This window comes from Vanellus vanellus (genome assembly GCF_965231255.1).
Source record: "Vanellus vanellus genome assembly, chromosome: 3".
Taxonomy (NCBI): domain Eukaryota; kingdom Metazoa; phylum Chordata; class Aves; order Charadriiformes; family Charadriidae; genus Vanellus; species Vanellus vanellus.
In genome coordinates, this window is record NC_138907.1 from 46,741,174 (window position 1) to 46,763,887 (window position 22,714).

At 40.0% G+C, this 22,714-nt stretch overlaps 1 protein-coding gene across 1 annotated transcript in view; it reads right to left on the reverse strand.

Annotated features, from left to right (window-relative positions):
• The window catches only part of DISC1 (DISC1 scaffold protein), a 189,948-nt gene that overhangs the window by 36,119 nt on the left and 131,115 nt on the right, over positions 1-22,714 (reverse strand). The window contains exon 9 of the mRNA XM_082480189.1: positions 13,964-14,024. Coding sequence (XP_082336315.1) covers positions 13,964-14,024 — 61 coding nt within the window. The remainder of the gene's footprint in view (positions 1-13,963; positions 14,025-22,714) is intronic.

A 22,714-nucleotide genomic window follows, 5' to 3' on the forward strand; every position in this document is an offset into this window, starting at 1 on the left:
ATAATGAGCCTGATCTCTTACTGTTTATTACAGTCTCTGACCACAAGTGTTAGGAAGCACACAGAAGGAATTTACAATTCTCCTATCATTTTTATTCACCTCTGATCTCTGATATAAAATTCAATAGCTTATAATACATACCCCTCTCTGAAAGGATAACAGATTTAGACTTTCAGTGTCAAGTGAATTTGGGAATGTGAATCATCCTGTGTACTGACTGAGCAGGAATTAAGCGTACATAACAATTAAAAACAACAGGACAAAGAAATGCCCTTTTAGAAGAGATACAGTTGGGAGAGATGACACAGTGTCATCCTGTGGGAATGTACCTTGAAATTCAACCTTTGTAACCAGGAAGGCACACCTGGAAAAATGAGAGTGTTGGCCAAATACTGATGTCAATAGCCGCGTGCTTACGGAGTTCCTCTGAAACGTCCGAGGGCACAATATCACCCGCTGTAGCTGCAGGGTCAAACAAGGTCAGGAGCCAAATCCTGTTCTGGCTCAAACAGAGCAAGAGAGAAAGGGCAGGGTCTACAGATCCTCCCTGCTTGGACTCTGTTAGCCACAACAAACCGGTGCTGCTGCTGACAGCACACTTTAAATTGCTGGGGCCTGCGTGTCTTCCCAAACTGGCAGAGTACATTCCCAGCAATAAGTGCTTTATGCTCCAAATGCTAGAGGGAAAGACTGTCCCAGTTGCATGCAGGATAAAGCTATCCTACATCTTCATGCTTATGCTATGCAGGTGGTGATACTTTATTTATTTTCTACTTCTTTAATTTTGTGATGCTTGTATATACTTGGCCAGTCAGGACTTTGTGCAATGTATCGTCCAAACGCAGGACAGGAGGATTTAGCAGCACTGCTAGACAGCATGCAGATGATGTCAGCCGTCCACCCTCACCTTCCTTGATTGCTCTACACCCATTACCACTGTTGATAGCAATCCCGCTCAAGAGAGATGACAAAGCTTCTGAGAAACGCACAAACTGATTTCAAGTCTTGTCTTCAGGGATGCACTCAAGAACAGTAGCAGTAGGAAAATAGACATTCACCTCTGAACAATTTTCTTGCCAAGTTCAGAAGGTCTTTCTCCCCATGTATATTCACCCACATGCAACCACCACGGGGACTGGGCAAGATAGCAAAAGCTTAATGCCACAGACACAGAGGTAACAAACAGCTTTGCACATCCCTCCCCTCATGTAGTCATATCCCCACAACTAAGATCAGTTGAGGTTTGCATGAAATCAGCTCCCAGAGAAAACAGCAGCACAATAGTGCAGGGCAAGGTGCAGGTGACACTGACGGGAAAAGTGAAGCACTTTGAAGAGTTTACAGCCACGATGCACTCACCTTTTTCTCAGTGAAAATAAAAGACTGGGAAAAGTCCCATGAAATTACAGGAAACAGTTTCTGCTTAAGCAGATATCTTTTTATCAATTTTAAAAACTCAGTCCCTAGTTTCTAGAGTGCCTCTCACCTGACACTATGCTCTTACAAAACATCTGCAAATTACGCTAGCACCTCCTGGTGCACATTTTCTCAATTATTTGGATGGGATGATGAAGCCACTACCCTTTAGCTCAACAGAGCATCCAAAAGTAACTCCTCAGCAGCTATCGCACCTGCAAATGCATCCTCATGTTGATGGTCTTGGACCTTCTCTGAAAATCCCAGGATGAGGTCAGTGGCTGAATACTCTTTCTGAAGCACAATGGAGCTGTGAGCTAGAAAACTCTCACAGTCAAAGAATTTTTGCATAGGAAAGGGAAAGCTACTAAAAGCAAATCACCAAAGCTCTTTGTACCAACCTTGCCTTCGTTAATGCAAATGTACATTAGCATAGATATCTACAAGAAAAATTGTATAGGCTTCCAGGTCAAAAAACCACACAGCCTACTCTCAGGGAAGAGGAAGCCAGTGTGATTGATGTCTGTCACGTTAGACATTTGCCATTCACAAAATGGGATCCTCTCCGCATTCACAAATATCACTGATTAACAAACAAAAAAACGGATGCATATAAATTTCAAACTCTTAATAAAATTAATGTAATTTATCCCTGGACACATTCAAGGTCAGGTTGGACGAGGCTCTGAGCAACCTGATCTAGTTGACGATGTCCCTGCTCATTGCAGAGGGGTTGGACTAGATGACCTTTAAAGTTCCCTTCCGACCCAAACCATTCTATGATAATTCAATAGAAAGAGATGAGAAAACAGGGAAGAGCACAATTGATTGGAAAAAAAAATACAAAGGAAACATTACTTCTGCTCCAAAATAGGAAAATCTCATCACACCAAAGCAGCAAAGTGATGCAGAATTACTTATTCTTGATGAGGCAAGAGTTAGCAGTAGAAAGGACCACCATGACATTAATGAGTTTCACCAAAGTGTCAAACTCTAGCTTTGTGGGCATGACTGACCAGCACCAGAACAATGCAGTGTGGGGGAAGAAAAAACAAAAGACGTCCAGAATAAGAAAAGAGCCTAACAAAACACACAATTTCTAATCAGCTAGAGAGGCTGTGAACTTTCATTACATTTTCTTTTTAAGCAAGGGCAATACTTTCTGCTTTTAGAAGGGGAGACCCAGTCTTGCCCTCTGATGATTTTTGCTACGCTGAATATGAAATGAATGGAAGACAAAAAGCCTGGAGGGGAAGGGGGGAAGCAGGCAAGCTTTTCCGTGCACAAGCGGCAAAATCCCCTGTCACCTTCTCTTTGCCAATGCTGCACACTATCTACTGAAGTTAATTCAGTAACTTTGAAAAAGCCCTAGCCTGGATAAAACCTGAATTAATATGGACAGATAGTTAACTAAAGGCTGTGTGACCACGTGCTTTGCTTTTTCTAAAGCTTTAAGAGACATTGGAAACTGGCCCCAAACCTGACCTCATTTTTTTTTTTCTAAAAAGATCTATTTTCCATGCTGAGATTAGATTTAAAAAGAAGAAAGCTTTCCCTGTTTCTCAGAAAACAGTGCAGTCATGTGCCACAGTTCCCCCACCTCCCAATTAAAAATGGAAAAAATAAATCAATATTTGTGACCCAAAAATCCCTGAACAGGCAAAACGCCAAAAGAAAGAAGAAAAGACAACAATTGCTAAGCTTGTCATTCTTGTACCCTTCTTCACTTCTTACTGCCTCATATAGAAGCCAAACAGTCATTAAAAGATATTCAGGGCACAACGTATACCAAACATACGTGGATGCAATACTAACTCTCTACTAGGACTTAAAGTGGAAAGTAAATTTTGTGTAATGTCCCCTTCCCCCAGACAACTGCTGGACCCCAAAGCCTCCCCATCACATCCCTTGCTTTCTGCAAAAAATCTCCCTCCACACGTTCAGCCAGCAGATGGGTCCTCAAGAATTAAAAACACGGTCCTCCTCGCCTTGCAGCAAGCATTCGTTTTACCACTGCAGACCCAATAGATAAGACACGGTGAGTTCCATCTTGTGGAGGCCACAGACAGAAACAATAATGGTTTGGGGGGTTGTTTTTTAATAGTTTCGCACTTAGTGGAAGAAACAGATTGCGTTCTTTGTCCTCCTCCATTTTTACTGCTTGTGCAACGTGCATTTAATCTATAGATGGGTATAAATACTACTTCTGCCAGTGCTGAAAGCCACAAGTTACAGCTTGGGGACTAAGAGTTGCATCCTGGCACAAGACATGCATTTGTCTATCAAAGGATCTCCACTAGGACATGGCATCAGATCACCCTGAAGATGAAACGTGCATTATGCTGCAGAGACATGATTACAAACTATCCGCTGCACTTCCAGAGAGATGATTTCAGTTTCCACCTCCTGTGGGCATTAGCTACGCTTTCCACATCCAGAAACACAAGGAACAGCAAATATTCTCCCCTTTCCTCCAGACCCTCCAGAATTGAGGCTAATCCATTTCCGTGAAGCAATAACATCAAATTTCTTGTGAGATTATTTAAATTTACTAAGAGCTTCCAAGATACTATACTCTGTCGGGGCATTGCAGACATTTTCAAATATATTGCAAGTGATTGTGAAGACAGTAAGAACATTTAATGAGAACCTGCAGTGTGGTCATGCAGTTGAAGATATCTTGAAAAATAACCTGCTGTGTTTCAAAGGTGAGAACAGGTTTTCTGTGAATCAAGTGCTTTCTTATATTCCTACTGTCCAACTTTCTCCCTGTTGGGAGACAAGGAATGATAGCTTGACCACAGTCCCACCCACTCGCTTTGTCGTACCTAATGGAGAGATGAGAATTTAACACCAAATCGTAGGGACAGATCAACAGGTTTTTTCCTCCTCACCCCCAAAAGGGGCGCCCCCTTTCAGTGAGATTTGCCACCTTGGCCACACCGAGTGCTTACCCAGGAAATCAAGCTTGTGATTACAATCATATCTTTAAAGCTATATAGCTATTCTGCAGTTTACTGCGTTTATCACCAGCAGTCTCAAAGAATCTGTATATGCTGCATAAAAATAAACCGTGCTATTCCTGCACCTGACCGCTTCTTTTGAACACAGCTGGATCTACAGCTGACAGGCTGTTCACGCATCCGCTGTCAGGCCCGTAGTCACGGCAATAAGTGGTCCCACTAAATGCAACACCACCACCCCCCCACCCCCCCATGAGGACATAGAGAGGAGATACATTCCTACATACATATATATACATACATATATACAGCATTCATATTTTTGTGTATGTACATATATGTATGTAGGAATAAAGTTGGAAACAAAAGAAAGAAGGTAAGAATAAAATTTACAAAGTGGAAATAAGACAAGTGGAAGGGAGACAGAGAAGCCACAACAAAGGAAAGACCAGGAGGAGAATCAGAAAGCCCCCTCTCTAAGAATGCTAACTTCAAGCTAGAGCAATTAAAGAACCGCAGCACACAAACATTTAAAGCTGAGGGAAAGAAAGAAATAGAGTAAGAAAGGACACTTGAGTTTTTCTTCTTTGTTAATTGGATTCACCATTGTGAAAATTATGTTTTCAAAACTACTAGAAAAAGAGCATGTATCTCCCAAATAAGGCTTGGCCAATACAGCAACCAAAAAAAAAAAAAAAATCACCTGTAATTTATTAACTAGCACACTTAGCAGTTTGCTTTTCATTATTCACAGCTCCTTTTATGCATTAATATTTCAGGCAAGTGAACCAAAAGATTGGTGTGATAGCAAAAAACTTGAACACTGTTTCTGAATATTCTGTGGGAGCAACTCTGCATGTACATGCGGTTTTGCCAATTTTCCCCTCTGCTATAGAAATCTATTTAAAATGCCATTTTTGTTAACAAGTTCCTATGTTCTTGTTACCAGCTACACAGCTGAAGTGATAATCCTTCAATTCCTGATATCATAACCTTTCCATAGCAAAGTAAGTGCTATGGCATAAGTTGCTGTTTTCAGGCTGGAAAGGAATATCAGGAAAACATAAGCCTTTAAGAACCAATAATACTGTTTTCATGACAGTGTCTCTCACATAGACTGAAAGATAAAGTAATGGCAACAAAGCGAACGTATTGTTAACAACAAGGAGAATTGATTCTCCAAAGTAAAGTCTTTGCCCATCCCCATGTGCATTGCTTTTTCAACACTACTGAACCCAGACAAGTTTTTTGTTGGCAGTGGTGGCTGAAAGCTTTTTGGGAAGCTTTACCCATCAGTATGGTAAAACTACACAATATGTTCAAAAAGAGAGTTTTACTATAAAGAACAGCAAATTACAATTGAGACAGAATGCTTCCAGATGTCACAATAGCATACAACAATTTCTTCCAGTTTTGTGAATCTGCTAAGTTATTTACCATATTCACTTTCAGTGGCATCAACTTCTAGCCATGTTCCCAATTTTCATTATTTAAGATAACCGTACCAGACCTAGTCCTGCAGCCCTTTGTTGCACTGGCAGGCAACGCAAGTGATTACACTGACATCCAAGGGCGCTTTTTCAGGGAGATAAGGATCACTCATAAACAGCTTGAAGTCACGGGCAAACAACACATTTTAGGAAACTACCCCTGTATAGTCAATGTTATATTAAAAAAAAAAAAAAAATATCCCGCACAGACAGGAACAGTAGAGAAGTCATAACCGGATAAGAGAGAGCGCTATGCATCCACAAGGACACTCAGCCCTTTTGACATGCTCTAAGACCATCTTAGACCAGTTTTAAGACCATCAGCAGTATGAAACGTTGTCCCTCCTGTGAGCCATGCTATTTAAAGCATTCATACCCAGCTCTGCTCCCAAAAACATTTCTGTATGTTATAAAGGAGATCCAACATACTTGGTATGTGAACTAACAGGATGAATAACAAGGGAACAGAATAACTGTTTTAAGACTGTTCATTTCCAAGCAAACTGGAACATAATGTGGTGGCAATTAATCCTGAATTATCCTCTTCTGGCACGGGACCCTCAGGACGTCGGACTTGTCTGAAGGGATGCACCTCAGTGAAGATGACACGTTCAAATACATCGAAAATACTGCCTGCAAAAGAAAACTACAAACTTCCAATGCAGAATGCGTGCATACACTAGCAGCCTGAGCAATCAGGTTGCAGTACATTTGTTCTGAAGTAGTCAAGTGCCATTAGATTGAAACCTTAAAAAAAAAAAAAAAAAGTAGTCATAGATTTATGAGATCAGGTAAAACACACCTTGGGCTTGACTTCTGCTTCTTTAGTAAATGCAAGTTGCCCTAAACACACATAGTCCCCTTCACACCTCAGTGAACAAGGAGCCATGCAGATGAGCACACCTGAGACCAGGGTAAGACTCCACTACATTTCCGGCACTGTGCATCCATGAGTTGGAAAAAAAGCCACCGTTAACATGAAAGCAAACATTGCTGAACAGAAAATGAACCAAGACAAATAGCAAAAAAGAATCAATTATAGAAGAGAGGTGTTGCATACGTTTGCAAAGTTACCAGGTGCTGTATCATTCAACAATGGCAAAGCACAGTCATTGATATTACATCTTACTAGTAGGCATATTTATTCATTTCCCCGTTCTTGCAGAATAGCCCAGAAAATAGCTCAATAAAACACCTTTGTGTAATTGTCACCAGTTATTCTGAACCAACATTATTCCCCCAAAATAATTTCACGATTGCTATCTGGGAATTAGAAAAAGCAACTAAAGCGCCCCATTTTTGTGATGAATGGAAGTCACAGCATAATCTTTTTGAGGCCTGGAGAACAGTACAATCATATTAAATTCCCTCAGCTGAAGAAATGTCATCTTTACATCGGCTGGTACAAAAAAATTGTTTCCAGCCTGAGGCAGTTATGATAAGGGATTTAGAAGCCATCACCATGTGGGCCATGAGATATAAAGGAATGCATCACCGCATATAAAGTGTCTGCTGCTCACAATTTCGGAGCTAATGTTCTCACAGCTGTGTATGACTTAGACCAGCTGGGAAGAAGAAAGGGACTAAATGAGTCCCTAGAAGGATCTCGTATTTTGTCTAACCTGCATTTAACACTCCTGCAGCAGAACTGCTGGTAAGCAAAAGAAGATCAGATCGTTATCCAGCAAGGGACGGGGGCTGTGAGCTCTCTTGGAAGCGCAGTAGAAAACACGGTATCTTGGGGGAGATAGGCAAGGATGGCATTTCAGTCCTATCTGTGCACTCATACACTCCCAGCAGCTGAAACAGCCCTCAGCACGACTGAGACGGGTCACAGGTTACACAGAATTACCGCAGGCCATCTGGCATCCCCAAGCATGCCTGCGCTGCTGCCTGTACAAGAGGGAAAAGCTTTTGGAAAGCCTTACTCAGCAGCCTCAGCACAGCAGCTCTCCTCTGGCAGACACCAGGGCTTCGACACAATGACATACAGGACACTAACTGCCCAAGATGAAATCTTACCCTTACAGAGGACAAGAGTCTGTAGATGGACACAGAGGGGCTTTGTCATTCAAATGCTTCACACTCGCGAGCTTGTACTGGTAGACTTGGATACCACAGGCTGCTCTTCAACAGCAGTGTCAGACTACAAACAGGGTTCTGGGTGGGTGCAGGAGGCTAAAAAGCTCCAGTTGGACGCAGGGACCTCATCTCACTGCAGAAAATCATTATACTCTTGAGAAACGTTTAAATGTCTAATTGTTTAATTAGCGATGAAGGCAGCTCCTTCTGGGGTTTCTGCTGCCTCGGGGTTCAATGCTCTGTGACAGGTCTGGCTCTTACATTCTGAGTGCGTGCAGAAGGATGAACAATGGTCCCAAGATCTTTGGTTTCTCTTGACATTTCATTTGCTCTCTGCCTTCTCCCCCTTCACTTGCAAGATGCTCCTTCATTGCATATCATATCTATCATGAATTGCTCAGGCTACGGTTCAGGCATAACTTTTATGTTAACATGCACTGCTACTCAAGAAATATTTGGTATGCCAAAAAACCCAGTTCTGAGGGCAAATGTCAAATCATTCACAGCCTACAAAAAAGAAATCTTCAGATGACGCTTTCTTATAACAATTCCACCACATTCACTCCATCTGCTTAAGATTGCAAACTTTCACAGATTATCAGTTTCTAATAAGTTTCACAAGGGCAATGTATTCCAAATATGTTTCCATGGATGTCTAGCAGATGGACGCTTAAAAACTAAAAGCATTGTTATTTCATCCTAAATCTCATGAAGCTGATTTGCACCATTAATTTAATCTTAGTTTTCTTTGGTATAAAAAAATATTTAGAAAGAAAAAGTATAGAAAAGTAATAAAAAAAGTTATTTTGTTTTTAATAAAATGGCTTATTTCCCTCTACTAATGCAAGAATAGCACAGTAGTGTCTCCAAAGGTAAGACTGAGCTGAAAGAAGCAAAGCCTTTTACTGCATGTTTCAGTGATGTAACCGAACTCCTGTTTTTGCACAGCACTTTATAAGATAACTGTATTTGCTGTGAAACATTTACTAGCGTCTACAAGGGCAATGGTCTGAAAGATAAATATTTTTTTTTTTTTTAAATTTCACCTTGTTCCACACATTTGTTTTCGTTTCTCCAGCTATCAAATGCAGTTCTCACACAGATCAATCTTTTTATGCACATGCATTCTCCCAACCACCTTTGCACTGGAAAGGAAAGAGACTGAAGCTAGAACAGAGATTTAATGAGATACATGATGCGTGTAAAATGTGACAGATACACAATTGCTCATGTCACATGACTTTCATTGAGATAGGCAAGAGCTAAAAAATAACTCAGAAGATTATGACCTTTCATGCTGAAATACCTATCTAAGGTTTTTTACCCATTTAAAAGGCAGATGATTTTTTTGGTATCTTCAAAAACAAGTGAAATTTACAAACCTCAGGCCTAGACTTGGATTCCCACATCTAAGTAACTAAACAAACATAACTTGGTACTCTCTCTCCATCTCCACTGATTTCAAAGGTGTTTATTCATACCCAACACATTTTGCAAAATCTGGCCACTTTTATTTAAGTATTGATTTAGGAGACGGCATTTAAGCACAAAATCCCAACACAAATCTTCATCTCTTATGGCTTTATAGGACTCTTTCCTGGGCTCAATTCACAACCCTCAACCATTTACATGACTTAAGCTCACTTCATAGAATGGTTAGAGTTGGAAGGGACCTTAAAGATCATCTAGTTCCAACCCCCCTTCCACTAGACCAGGTTGTTCAAAGCCCCATCCAACCTGGTCTTGGGCACCTCCAGGGATGGGGCATCCACAGCTTCTCTGGGCAACCTCAGCCAGTGTTTCACCACCCTGACAGTACAGAATTTCTTCTTAATATCTGATCTAAATCTACTCTCTTTCAGTTTAAAACCATTACGCCTCATCCTACCACTACACTCCCTGATAAAGGGTTGTCCCCAGCTCTCCTGTAGGCCCCCTTTAGGTACTGGAAGGCCGCTATAAGGCCTCCCTGGAGCCTTCTCCAGGCTGAACACAACCCCAACTCTCTCAGCCTGCCTTCATAGGAGAGGTGCTCCAGCCCTCTGATCATCTTGGCCCTCCTCTGGACTCGCTTCAACTTACGGCAGAACTTGGTGGTTCTTGAAAGAGCTGGATTGTTGAAGCTCACTTCAGTTATGGTAATGACATAAAACCCCAGCAGAGCCTTCACTTAGAGTGGAAAGAAGTGAGATGAAGAAATACACTTTCTGTGGAAGAACAAAGGTCCCACAAGAAGATGCTCAGCTGACTCAGTGAGCTAGATAAGACAGCTATGGTAAACTTCTCTTAAATGGCTCAAGTGATGAGCTGAAGTTACCTAAGCAAAACTTCAGAATTTCATATAGAAAGATGTCTTCACTGAACACAGTTTCATTATCCTAACTCTGACCACTTTTGCACATCTCCTGTTTACTAACAAAAGGTCTACCATGGAAGTGATGGCAATGGTATTTAACATTCGCGAAAGACCAGCTAGTGATTTAATGTATAAACTCTAGGAGTGGCTTGATGTATATTGGTGACTGGAAAAGAGACAACCTGCAGGATTACTAAACATGCTATTTATTTATTTTTTTCTTGAAGGATACTGTCCTCTACAACTGTCAATCCACTACTCAGAATACAAGCTATATTTTAAAAGGAAAAAACAATGTCAAGTAATCTGTATACTTAATGGGTTGTTAGTCTTCTTTGGGGTGAAATTATTAGCTACTGAACGTATTTCCTTTTTTTTTGTCAATGCGTATTTCCCCTTTTTTTCTGCAGATGCAAGGCTATTAAAAGAGTACTGTTTTTAATCAAACAGATTAACTTGTTATTAAGCTACTTGAGAACAGATTCATTCTGTAGGCTGCAGTCAAAAGTACTGCATTTGCTTAAAAAAAAATAAAAACAACAAAACAAAACCAGAAATACTGAATAAGCCAGGTTCCACCCCCCACAAAAAAAAAAAAAAAACAAAACAAAACAAAAGAAAAAATTGCAAGAGGAATATATTCCAAACTTTTCTTAAGAAAAAAAAAAAAAAAAAAAAAGAGAAAAGGAGACCAGGGAAAAAACTTTAACTGATAAAATTGATACTTTTTGAACTTTAATCTTCATTTCATCACAGTTGTTTTGGTCTGAGTTTGCTTCATTAATTCTCTTCTAGTATAAAAGTGGTCAAAAATAAATTTCTAACAGTTCTACCTTATTTTGGAGCTATATCTTATATTGAAGGCTTTTGAATCTAGGTTATTTCTGTTTGAAACATTACCTAGCAAAATGATATGTTTCGTCTGGAGAAAAACTCTACAAGCTTATTTGAATTCATGCTGCACAGACTTGATCCTCTATTGCTTTCAAAAGCATCCAAAAAAGTGCAACTGTGAGCCAGATGCAAATTCTACCTCTGTCTACAATGTAAACCTAAAACTTATTCTTTACATTTTCCTTAGAGAGTCTTTCTTTAGGTTATGATATATATAAAGGAGTAATCTGAGCATCTATATGAAGACCAAAAGAAAGAGAAACAGTCTCTCAAGTTGCTTCTCTAAGGGGGAATGGGGGGAGGGGGGCAAAGCTGCCTCTTGGGCTCTTGCTTACTTTTTTTAATTACTCAAACTGTGAAGCAGGTGTAGGTAATTACTTAAAGCCCAAATAACCTTTAAAAAACAAGTAGCTATAACCACTTTATTAGCATAAATATGAAAATATTTCAAAAATATAGTATCTTAGAGACTTCTTTCTGGTAAAAACATTAGAGATTTTTCTCTTCCCACCAATATTAAAAGAAATTCTTAGCCCTTAATTACTTGGTGTAAACTATTTTTAGAATAATACCATTTGTACATATTGAAAAACTGTCACTGGTTCAGGACTGAATCTTTGCCATCTGGGGACTTGGCCAGCACTTTGCGGGTTTTTGGGGGAGGTTTTTTCTTGGGTTTATTTGGTGAGTTTTAGAGGGTTTTCTTGTTGGTTTTTTTTTGGGTTGTTTTTTTTTTTTTTTCTTCTTAAGGGCAGGAAGGGAAATTTTAGAAGCTTGGGAACACCACAACAGTCTGTTAGAGGCAGAGAAGCTGATGGCAAGCTCTGAAGTACATGTTAAATGTACCAGTACGGCTGCAATGATATACTTGGACTTCATATATTCGTGTCCTCAGCAAAGGCTGAGAAGAACACTCATCTCAATAGCACAACTTTGAAGCCTGTAGCCTGGTTGCAATAGAGAACCTAGACCAAAACAGGCCCAGGTCTACGTAGTACTGAGGAAGGCAACCCTTGCATACAAGAGCAGCAAAATATATTACAATATTCAACAACTCTTAAATCTGCTACGGGAAATTTGAAATGGTCGACTACTGTTCATTAAAAAAAGCTTCCAAAATATAAAGCAGTTCAAATAGGAGGATTTAACTTTTAATCCCTCCCTTGAAACGATACTCCCCACAGGAACAGGCTGAATACCAGCAGTTCAGCGTGGAAATTTCTCCTACAAATAGCAGGAAGAGGGGAAAAAAGCATGCTGCAAACTCATTAACAACACCTATCAAGACATATAAAAATGTGTTGCAATTTAAGATAGTGATGCAGAGAAGTCCAGGCAGACAACCCAAAAATTATACAAAAAAGGCATAAATAAATAAAATCAAACCATAACTGCAAATTCTATCTCATAAATTCTTGGAAAGAGAAAAAAGTCTATACAGATTCTTCAAGTATTTAATTGTTAAATAGAAATTTACTTCTTTCTGGGAGCCTGATATGTCAGTTAAATCCATACAGCCTAGAAGCATCAATACGTGCTGTTATACTTTATATTTTATTTTTTAATAAAGAGTATGGTTTTCAAAAAGACAGCCCACAGAAAGTTCTTAAGACTTGTCTCTCACATGGATTGGAGTATATGGAGTATAAATGTTATTAAAGTGGGGGTAGGCAGGAAACAGACACACAGCTTGATCTTTGAGGTCTGTTTCCCTCATTTTTCACTTAGCTCTCTAAATTACTTTTAAAGTTAAGAGTTATGCAAAATAAATACTGCTGTAGTCAAAAGTATGAATGAGCAAATCTAAAGATCTAGAACCCTCTTCTTTATCAATACAACAAAAAATAATGAGGGCAGCAAGTTTATTAATTAGACCTGCTCAGTAACAGAAAAGGAAGTGGCGCTAATTTGGCGGGTTGCATTTTATCAAGACACAAACTCTAATTACTTCCTATGAAATCTTTTTCCAATATAAATACACCCACGCAAGGCAAAGTCCACTGTAATAGAAGATCCCATTACAACAGCAGAGCAACATTTACCAGCCATACTTTAAGTAAGCCTAAAACTTGAGAGTGATCTAGAGCCCCCTGCACACAGCAAGGGAGGGAAATATAAATGCTAGCATTTGTTTGGGGAAAAAAAGGCCTAAAAATAAGTAAATTCTGCATTAGAATTCAGTTCTTAAAATACCCCCATTGTTGTCTTGGTTTCTATTTGCTTTCCACAATCCCCCCAAATGGCAATCTTTCAAAACTGTTATATAAAGAGTCAGTACTTGTTAAAGATGCCCAGAATTCTGGTAAGGGATCCCTTGGCTCTGCTCAGGGTTGCGTTTTGCATAGCAACAGAGTGGGGAATTTTTCAACCAGCCGTCACATCCCCGACACTTCAGGGCTTCTGGGTGTTCAAGAGCTCACACCACAGAGCACAGCACCTGCAGGCAGAGCTGGAGCGATGCGCACCAGCTGCACTCATGCTCCCTCTTCTCTGGCCATACCAACGCCGCTCCGGCGCAGTCCTGTGCACTACAGAACACAGCGATTCTTTCTTTTACCTGCATCCATTGACAGGCCAGTGGCAAAGCTGCTGAACATAGCCATGAACAGAGGTCTTTACACTTACGGGATTTCCAACTTTGAACTATTTTTACTATTATTCTAATGCAAGTTCCAAAACATTCCCGAACACTTTTATGCACGTCAATGCTGCATTAACAAGCATTTTTAAACTTTCAAAGGTTTCCATGATATCATCCTTACCTATGTAGTTTATCCTCCAGCACCTCCATGTACTTTTCAGCATTTTCTTTTACACTGGTCACTGCAAAATAAAAGTCACAGTTAGGTAATAGTACAACCGTACAGTTTTTTTTTGTTTTTTGTTTTTTTTTTTGTTTTTGTTTTTTTTTTTGTTTTTGTTTTTGTTTTTTTTTAAATATCTCATCTCTTACCCACAAATTTTACATATATCAGTTAGAAATGAGAATTACATTTATCTTTTCTACACTCAAATTACAGTGTGGGTGTCGTCTTTTTCTTGAAAGTCTATTGTATCTCTATTACACTAATATATCTAGTAATTAAGGCATAAGCCAGAAGAACAGTGAGACTAACAAAGGCACAGTTTGTAGAAGTTTTCTCTTGACCCCAAAAAAGAACAAACACAAAACCAAACCTAGATATTGCCTGCATACGAGTCCCTACAACTTCTTCACTCAGAAGAAACTCCAATAAACTACTCACCATAACACACAATAATAAAGCCCTTCTTTTGGATGACCCTCAATACTCCATCATGGGTACAAATGATATAAAAGGTAAATCCCCTCGATGAAAACGGAGGCTTTTAGAGGATAATAATTTTCACATTTTGGTAACCTTTTTTCCTGGTCCCTAACAGCTGCTTGCCAACTCCAAGTCTAGCAGGACTGTTAAGCAGTGGCTCACTGTCCTGGTTTGAGGTAAGGCAGGACCAATTTTGCTCAGTAACTACACGATACTCACTTTTAAACTCTTAACTCACTGTACGTCAATTAAACATATATTTTACATGAAGATGCATTCCAGAGAGCTTCACTGTTTCTATGGGCAAAGCTTGCTACATGGATCAGGTACCCTGTGAATTTACCCATCCATCTCCCCCTATCTTCCCTACAATACAATGCCTCCAAGCACAGCTTACACATATTTCTCACTTTCCCCTTTTATTTTTTGGGTGGTTTTTATTTGTTTGTTTGTTTGTTTTTTCCACAAAGTAGAACATCACACACTAAAGCCTAATCTAAAAACTTGGCATTAACCAAATCAGCTGCACTAAATTTGTGTTTGCGCACACACACAGGAGTTCACTACCTGAAACCACTTGGGTAGCACCATTAGCAGCAAGCATCAGGGTCAATGTAACATTGACTGTCTGCAGAAGGTGGTGTTCACCTCGTCACACAGCAGTCACATCACTGAAGCAGTCTGCATCCCAATAGAAAATACATGACACATATTGCAAGGTTGATTTACTTTTTCAGGGGGGTGGGTTGTTTATTTTATGGAGATAGTTTATTGGATCAGGAAAAAAGAAAAAACAAAAACCAACACCACCACCCCTAGCCCCCCTCCCCCCCCCACAAAAAAAAAACCAACCTAACCAAACCACCACTAAAAAAAAAACCAAAACAAAACACAACAAATCCACAACAAACAAGAAAGACAAACTCCACCATAACACTAGTACTCCGGAAAGAACCACAACATCCATAATATCTTTAATCCAGGTTCACCGCCACAACAGGTTCTGCAACACAACATCCAGAATCCTACTGGCTCAAGAAGATATCCATAGAATCACGGAATCACTTGGGTTGGAAAAGACCTTTAAGATCATCAAGTCCAACTGTTAACTTAGCACTGCCAAGTCCACCCTTTAAGTGCCATGCATTCGTTTATACATTCACAGACACATCTCACCATTAGATGAGTGCTGGTGAATGTTACGGAAAAGGTTATTAAGGATTTTTGCAATGGCACTGGAATTAAATGTTTCCTTAGCTCGTAGGAGTTTTATAACAACTACAGGGCTCAGTAGAAGTTCCCAGTTTCCTTACCATGCTTTTATTCCTACGCTTCCTGTGGAACTGCAGAGAGCCAGCAAGACTGCAAGTCTTCCTTTAATGACACGCTACAGTTTTGTATAGACTACCACCACTTTTTCCAAACTCCCCATCTGTCAATCCCCAATGTGCTGACCTCAGCGCGTGCTTTGATAGCAGATCGCTTAAAGGTGTATGGCGGCCGTACTTCCCCTTCTCTTGCCATTGTCATAATATCCTTCAACGCGAGCTGTTACAACTCAGGGGCTTATTCTTTTGGATAATGAAGTCAGCAGATATTATTAATTTTTGGAGAGGGATGAGAAGAGGTGGAGAATCTGTTTCACACTCACTTTGTTTCTAACCGATATAGTGACTTCTTATGTTACATGAAAGATAAACCTTGCTTTCAATTTCTCCTGCTGTGCTTGTCACTTTTTAATTGGGTATGATCTGATAGAGTAATTCGCACTTTCACAGTTCAGTCCTGCCCCTACATGCAATTTTACAATGCCCTTGAAGCACACAGCTTAATATATCAGCATTATTCAATGACAAAAAGTAATGGACAAGAATACACCACTAGTCAAAAGTAGGTCAGTACAAAGCTAACACTCATTTGGAAATCACCTCACATCACTAAACCCTATTCTCTCCTGTCAAATGTTTTAACTACATTAAAAGAAATGCAAACTTTGCTGCCGAAAGAGAAAGCTACCCAGACTAGCTTTGTCTCCTTGCCACCTTCTGCGTGTATTTGGAAGAGCTGTGACCTGGAGATTTTGCTGAAAGGAAAATACTGCTTAAAAATCCAACGGAGGTTACTTCCCTCGTAACAAACTGCAAGCAGCACTTCACAACTACACAAATACTTTCAGCCTTTTAGATCATCCATTTCAAACAGAAGACAAGCAACAAATTAGCAGATGTTTTTTGTTCTAATTTAATGAATCTATTCACCATCACTTCAAAGCAAAAAATGCAAACAGGAAGCTGTGCGGGCCTTCAATCTAGCTAAGAAAGTACTAGATGACAGAGGAAAAAAAAAGTAATAATAATTTATGAGATTCTTTTCTGCATAAACATGCCAAATGGTTTATTTTTACATTTAAGTGAATGGGCTTGATTTTTTTCATCAGTTCTCTGAGGATTTACATGCTTAGCTCATATTGGCCTTGAGGGGAGTTATTAAAATAAAAAAGTATAAATACTCATGGAAGATCAGACACCAGGGTTTTTGCTAATATTAAAAATAGACATTTCTTGTGAAGCCTTAATTGAAGAAAAGTGATTCAGCATTTCTTTCTCTTATTTTACATATACTTTTCTTCCTGCTTACAGCAGCAAACAAAGTCTAATTTTGGAATCAGTCCTGGTCAGATGGACCTGAGGGGCAGCAGTGAGCTCCTGTGGTGGCCTTCTAGTTGTTACAGAGTGTAAGGCTGCCATTTTAGAAGCTGCATAAATCTTTTCCAACAATCAACCTACACAGAGTTCTTTTAAAATAACATCACGCGTTGTTTCTCATCTGAAAGCAGCCCCACTGGGATAATGCTATTTCTCTTCCTTACAAATATTGTTTGAGCCTGCACACGAAGGTGTATCATCATTTTTATCCTTCAGTCTCGGTCCTCACAAATTGAGCTTACAAAGACCTCTGGACCATGACATGTGCTTTGCATTCTAGGATCAATATTTTCAAAAACTTTCTAAAACTGATTATCTGACTGGAGACACCTTGAACCCAGTGTCCATATGGAAGCTCTGGATGTGGATGGTTGGCACACCAGAAGAATGTTTGGCATCTCAGAAGAATAAAAATTGCATTGGGACCCTCAAAAAATTGGCAGCCAGTATCACAGCAATTTTTAAGTGCTGGTCTACAGGTCTATAGTTCTCTACCAGACTAGTGATCTATGTCTTGAGTCCCAGAGATACAAAGCCCAAAGTTATTTTTTTTTGCCTTTCATCTAAAAGGCATTATTTCTTTTTCAATCTTTTTCCCCTTTTTTTTTTCTTTCCTTTTTTATTTTTTTTGGGGTGGGGGTGGGTGAATAGTGACACACATTTTGACACAAAAATAAAGGTTGGAACAGCCACAATGATTGCTAGCAGATCTAGACCCAGCATGAAAAGAACTGCCAGACACTACCTACCTGCACAACAAACCTGAAACCTATACACTTAGCCTCTCCGATCCAAAAGCATTACATTCCTTCTCAAATACTTTATTAGTCAGGTAAAGCGAAACTCCCACTGGCTTCAATGAGTTTTTTGGCCAACTTAAGGATCTAGGATGAGTCTTAGCTCTTAAGAACGATATAAAAACGGAAGTAACTGCAAGGACATGCATTGATCCATCTGGGTTAAACTCTGAGGGCAGAGCTGGGCACGAACAAGGTTGACGGATTGTTTGTCCTATCAGCATTTTATTTTTTAAATGTAGAAATTATTACTAATGCTAAGAGAAAACCAAAAGTAGAACATGATTAGTTAAAAATATCTGATCTTTTCTGTCATGGAAGATATGCTGCATTAATGTGTGAAGCTGTGGTCTGAAAAACTGTGGAAAGGCTTTGATATATTGAAAGGTTAAATTGAAAAGCCAGTGAAATTTCAGAGATGACATCGCAGCTGCTCAACTACATGTCAAGATGATTTATCAAGCCCCAGTAACAAGATTTTGGATTACAAAATGATAAGAAATTTTGCATCTTGTAGACAGACAGTGGAAAAACCCAAAGAACAAGCTCTGCGTAAAGAACAACTGCCTCTCTCCACTGAATTATTCCCAGGGAACTCAAGTAAAAAGAACAGAAAAGACCAGCATTAAAGAGAAGAAAATAGGTGGCTCGATAAAGATGTGCAAATACTCCAAGAAAGCTAACTTTCTGGGTCAAGTCAGTCAACCAAATTCTATTCTGGTTCACCAACTGTCTTCCAGTAATGAAGTAAATACTGAGATACGTAGTTACTACCTGTCTCTTGCATCAATTGTGCTTTATTCTAAGGAATGTGCCGATCCCCTAAATATTACTGCAGAACAGCACAAAATTAGCCTGGGGAAATTACTGCCACCAGAGATGAGATGGCTAAAATTCAGGGGAGTCTAAACGGATTAGCTATTCTGTGAATAGGAAGACTACATAAAGGTGAACCGGAAAGATAAAAATTGGTACTGAACACCTATGAAATTAGAGCCATACATTTAAAGACATAACCCAGTCTTACTTGATGGAGTTGAAGATACTATCTGCCTAATTGGAGATGATTCCATAACAGAACCACAAGTTTTTTTTCCTCCTTCTGAAAACAGCTGGCCTGGAGAATAGAATACTGGTCTGCCACACAAATGCAAAGCCGTGCCACCAGCAGGTGGTTCGAGCATAGCAGTTCTGCTGGGTCCGAGTTGTGTGAATGCAGCAAGGCTGCACTATATGGGACTCCCAGGCAGCCTCAGTCGTTCTGGATGGAAGAGAGTCTGCAGCAACTGCTGGGTGATTTGGTAATGTTGGTGTTATAATCCCATCCCACAAGAGGACAGGAGGTTTTCAGGGATCTATTGTCAAATGCCACTCCGCTGCTTTCATGGCTCTCAGAGGGATGCAGTATGTTGCCTCTTGTCCATATGAAGGTTTCCACCATCAGATTCAGTTGCCTCTCCAGCACTAGAAGGTCAACTACTCTGACACTGTAGGGCAACTCTTCTGATATATAGAAACAAAAAATTAAAGGTTCTAGCTTGAGCATCGCTGTCTTAAAATATTTTGCTCACTCTTACATTTAAAATCTTATAGCATACTGCCAATTGATACCCTCAGTCTTTGTAAAAATATGAGAATTAATAAAAATATATGAAGAGTAATAAAGAAACAGAAAATTGGCATAACACAGGACAGCATAGCCTTTTCCCACTTACGCTGCACTGAACCAGGAAAAGAGGAAAAGTACAGAGTGAACAGTTCATCTTCCTCAGGAAGTTCCTTTCGGGGTTGTTGATACAGAAGGTCTACCGTTAACTTTCTCTCAAACACATGGGTACATCCTGAGCAGGAGGAACAGTACAGTCTAACCTCTAGACATGCTGGGAGTGGGTGGACACTGCAACACCCAAGACAATCAGCTTTCTCTCTTTAGGAGACCCCAGGAAGGCCAAGTACCAGCTCATTTGGAGAGATGGCAGTGTTTTACACATAGCAGAAGCAGGCAATGAACATGCTCCATCTGCTTGTCTCTCTGCCTACAAGGCCCCCAACTTATTTATAGCTGGCTTAATTTGTAGGCCTTGGTGCAACAACGAATTTGAGTCTGCAATGAGTCAAGTGATACCTTGCCTTTGATGTAGAAAATTACAGCTAAACATATATAGTATATAGAAATTACTGATTTTAACAGAAGCCATGTCCTGCCCTCAAGGTAGATGTCAGGGCAGATACAAAGCATAGAAAATCTCAGCGTGAACCAAAGTTTGACAAAGAAACAAAACCCAGAAAACTAGATTTTTATAAAGAGAAATAACAGGAGGTGCCAGCAGCTCTGCCTTTGACAACTTACGATTCTCTCTCTGGACATGGTACAAAAGGTTTGCAAGGCAGAAAAGGAGTTGGGGGGGAACCACCCTGCATAAAAAGGCACATTTGAAAAACAGACATTCCCAGAATTTACCTCCTGAGCCTTCTTCTCATCTCAAGTGAGAGGTGACGCTTCAAGTTCTGTGATGATTAAATTGCCCAAATTGAAGGAAATTACCATACTTTCCCAGGTTTTCTAAGCTTCTTTCAGATTTCTGTAAAATCCTGGCACGTGAGACATGCCGCAGTTCCTCCCGTGCTACATGTGGGAGATGGAGGGGGCTGGGGGGGAAGCAATTTACTTTCTAAGCACTTTCAGTAAATAATCTACCTTTAAAAAAAAAAATCCACTGAAATTTTATGAATTGTTTTATTGTGCAGTATCAAAGCAAGCATATTGCTTCTAAATTAAAGGGGCTGTAGGTGAAATGTTGGCCTAGCAGAGACCAGAGCACTGGAGTTACATAAAAACAGATCTGCCTTGATACTTTAAGAGGCTATATAAAGTGTAGGGAGGGGTTATAAAGCGATTAGGGCAAGACTACCCACCGGTCCAGCCACGGGTCTGGAGTAGACTCCAGGCCTTCTCACTTAACCTTCTCTCCTGCATGTACCATCTCTACTGGCCAGGCGCAGACCTCCATCAAAGGCTTGGTTACTTTTCCACACATGACTCAAAAGCTACGAATGTTGTGTTTGGGGGGCACTAAATGGTGCTTTAAATTGGCTGCAGATCTGGAGGAAACCATTCCTGCTTCTTCATGCGCTTGGCACCAGATGGCAATCGTTCTCACAGCTGGGAAATCCCAAACCCAAACTATCTCTCTGCTTTGCACTGCTGACAATGAAGCCAGCTTCCCCAGAAAGGTTTTCTTCATTGCAGACAGGTTTTACTTTATTTAAAATGAGTTGAGACATGAAACCATGTGCATTTTTTAGCTCCAGAGTGACTGCACAGCACCATTTCTGAATCAATACTGGAGATCCAACTGAACTATCCTACCCACATTGAGAACATCCTTGGGGCAGGAGGCTCCTGAATTCTCCTACAGGCAAGGTGAGGGTTGAGTTTACTCTCCCATTCCGTCACACAGATAGGACCCTCCTAAATGTTTTGCTAGCTTCTCTGCAGCCACCCAAGTGACTGTTTACCTAGATCATTTTACAACCATTTATCAATGCACCTTAGTATTGAAAGTATCATATTCTTTCTAAAAACCATGAGGAAATTTTCCTTTCACTTTCCATTCCTATTTCTCTTCCATTCTTCACTGAGCAACTGGGGAGAAATGAACGCGAGGGCAGGGGGAGAGAGAGAAATCTGCCGACATTTTCTTCACGTTTTCTCTTACCTGGTTTTTCTCTCTGTATGTTCACAACTTATTACTTCGGTTCTCTGCTGCCCATCTGTTCAGACCCCCCCAAAACAAAACATTTTCTTTTTTCTCATTTCTCTTCACAAAGCAACACCTGAACATCAAGGAGAACCATGCGTCCAGCCTGCCCTCTGTGGATTGTCAGCAGTCACAAGACATCATCTGGGAACCATTACCGCAAGCTAACAAGGCAACCAGACTCGAGATATGCACAGGCAGCAAAAGAGTTCAAACTTGTGACTTGAAGAGCCACAAGTTTTTCCTGAAAGTAAGATTTATTTTAACACTGTTAGATAAAACAAAAAGACCCAGAATCAGCCATTTATACAGCTATCCAAGAGAAGCAATTCGGCTTTACGCAGGAGCTAAGCTCCATGACAATAACTGTCAACAGCTAATACCTATATTACGAAAAGAAGGAATAGTTCAAACATTTTTGTCTGAGGAGACAAATTATAAGACAATGTTTGGCTTAACAGGATACCTTATGGCTAATAGCCAGTGGGTCCGTAGGCAACCAGACCTATGTCAGAGCCATTCAACAACATCGTGGCTTCTAAAATTCACATTAGCTGTTTTAAGTTCTCCCACAGGGGCTGTTCTGCTGAACTTTCAAGTATTCAGTATTACACCTGATATTTTAGTCCCTGAATTGCAAATATTAAATTAGTAACCTGCTTTGGCTTTTTAATTTAAGGTCACAAAGGAAAGATGGTCAAAGATTTCTTTGAGACCCTCTAACCCCTCCAAAATTTTTTTTCCAAAAGAACTCCGCAAAATTTCATGCTAGTCTTAATAATGCTAATTCTCTTTTCTCTAGCTCAACATGTTGGCTAGTCAAGCTATACAAATTAGCAAGAACCCAGGCTCCTACGGAGAGACAGGCCTCAGCCAGACGATAAAATACATTTTGTACTTCAACAAATATAATTATTTAATGCAGAAGATGTTTGTGCTCAACAATTCTTTATGGAACAAAAC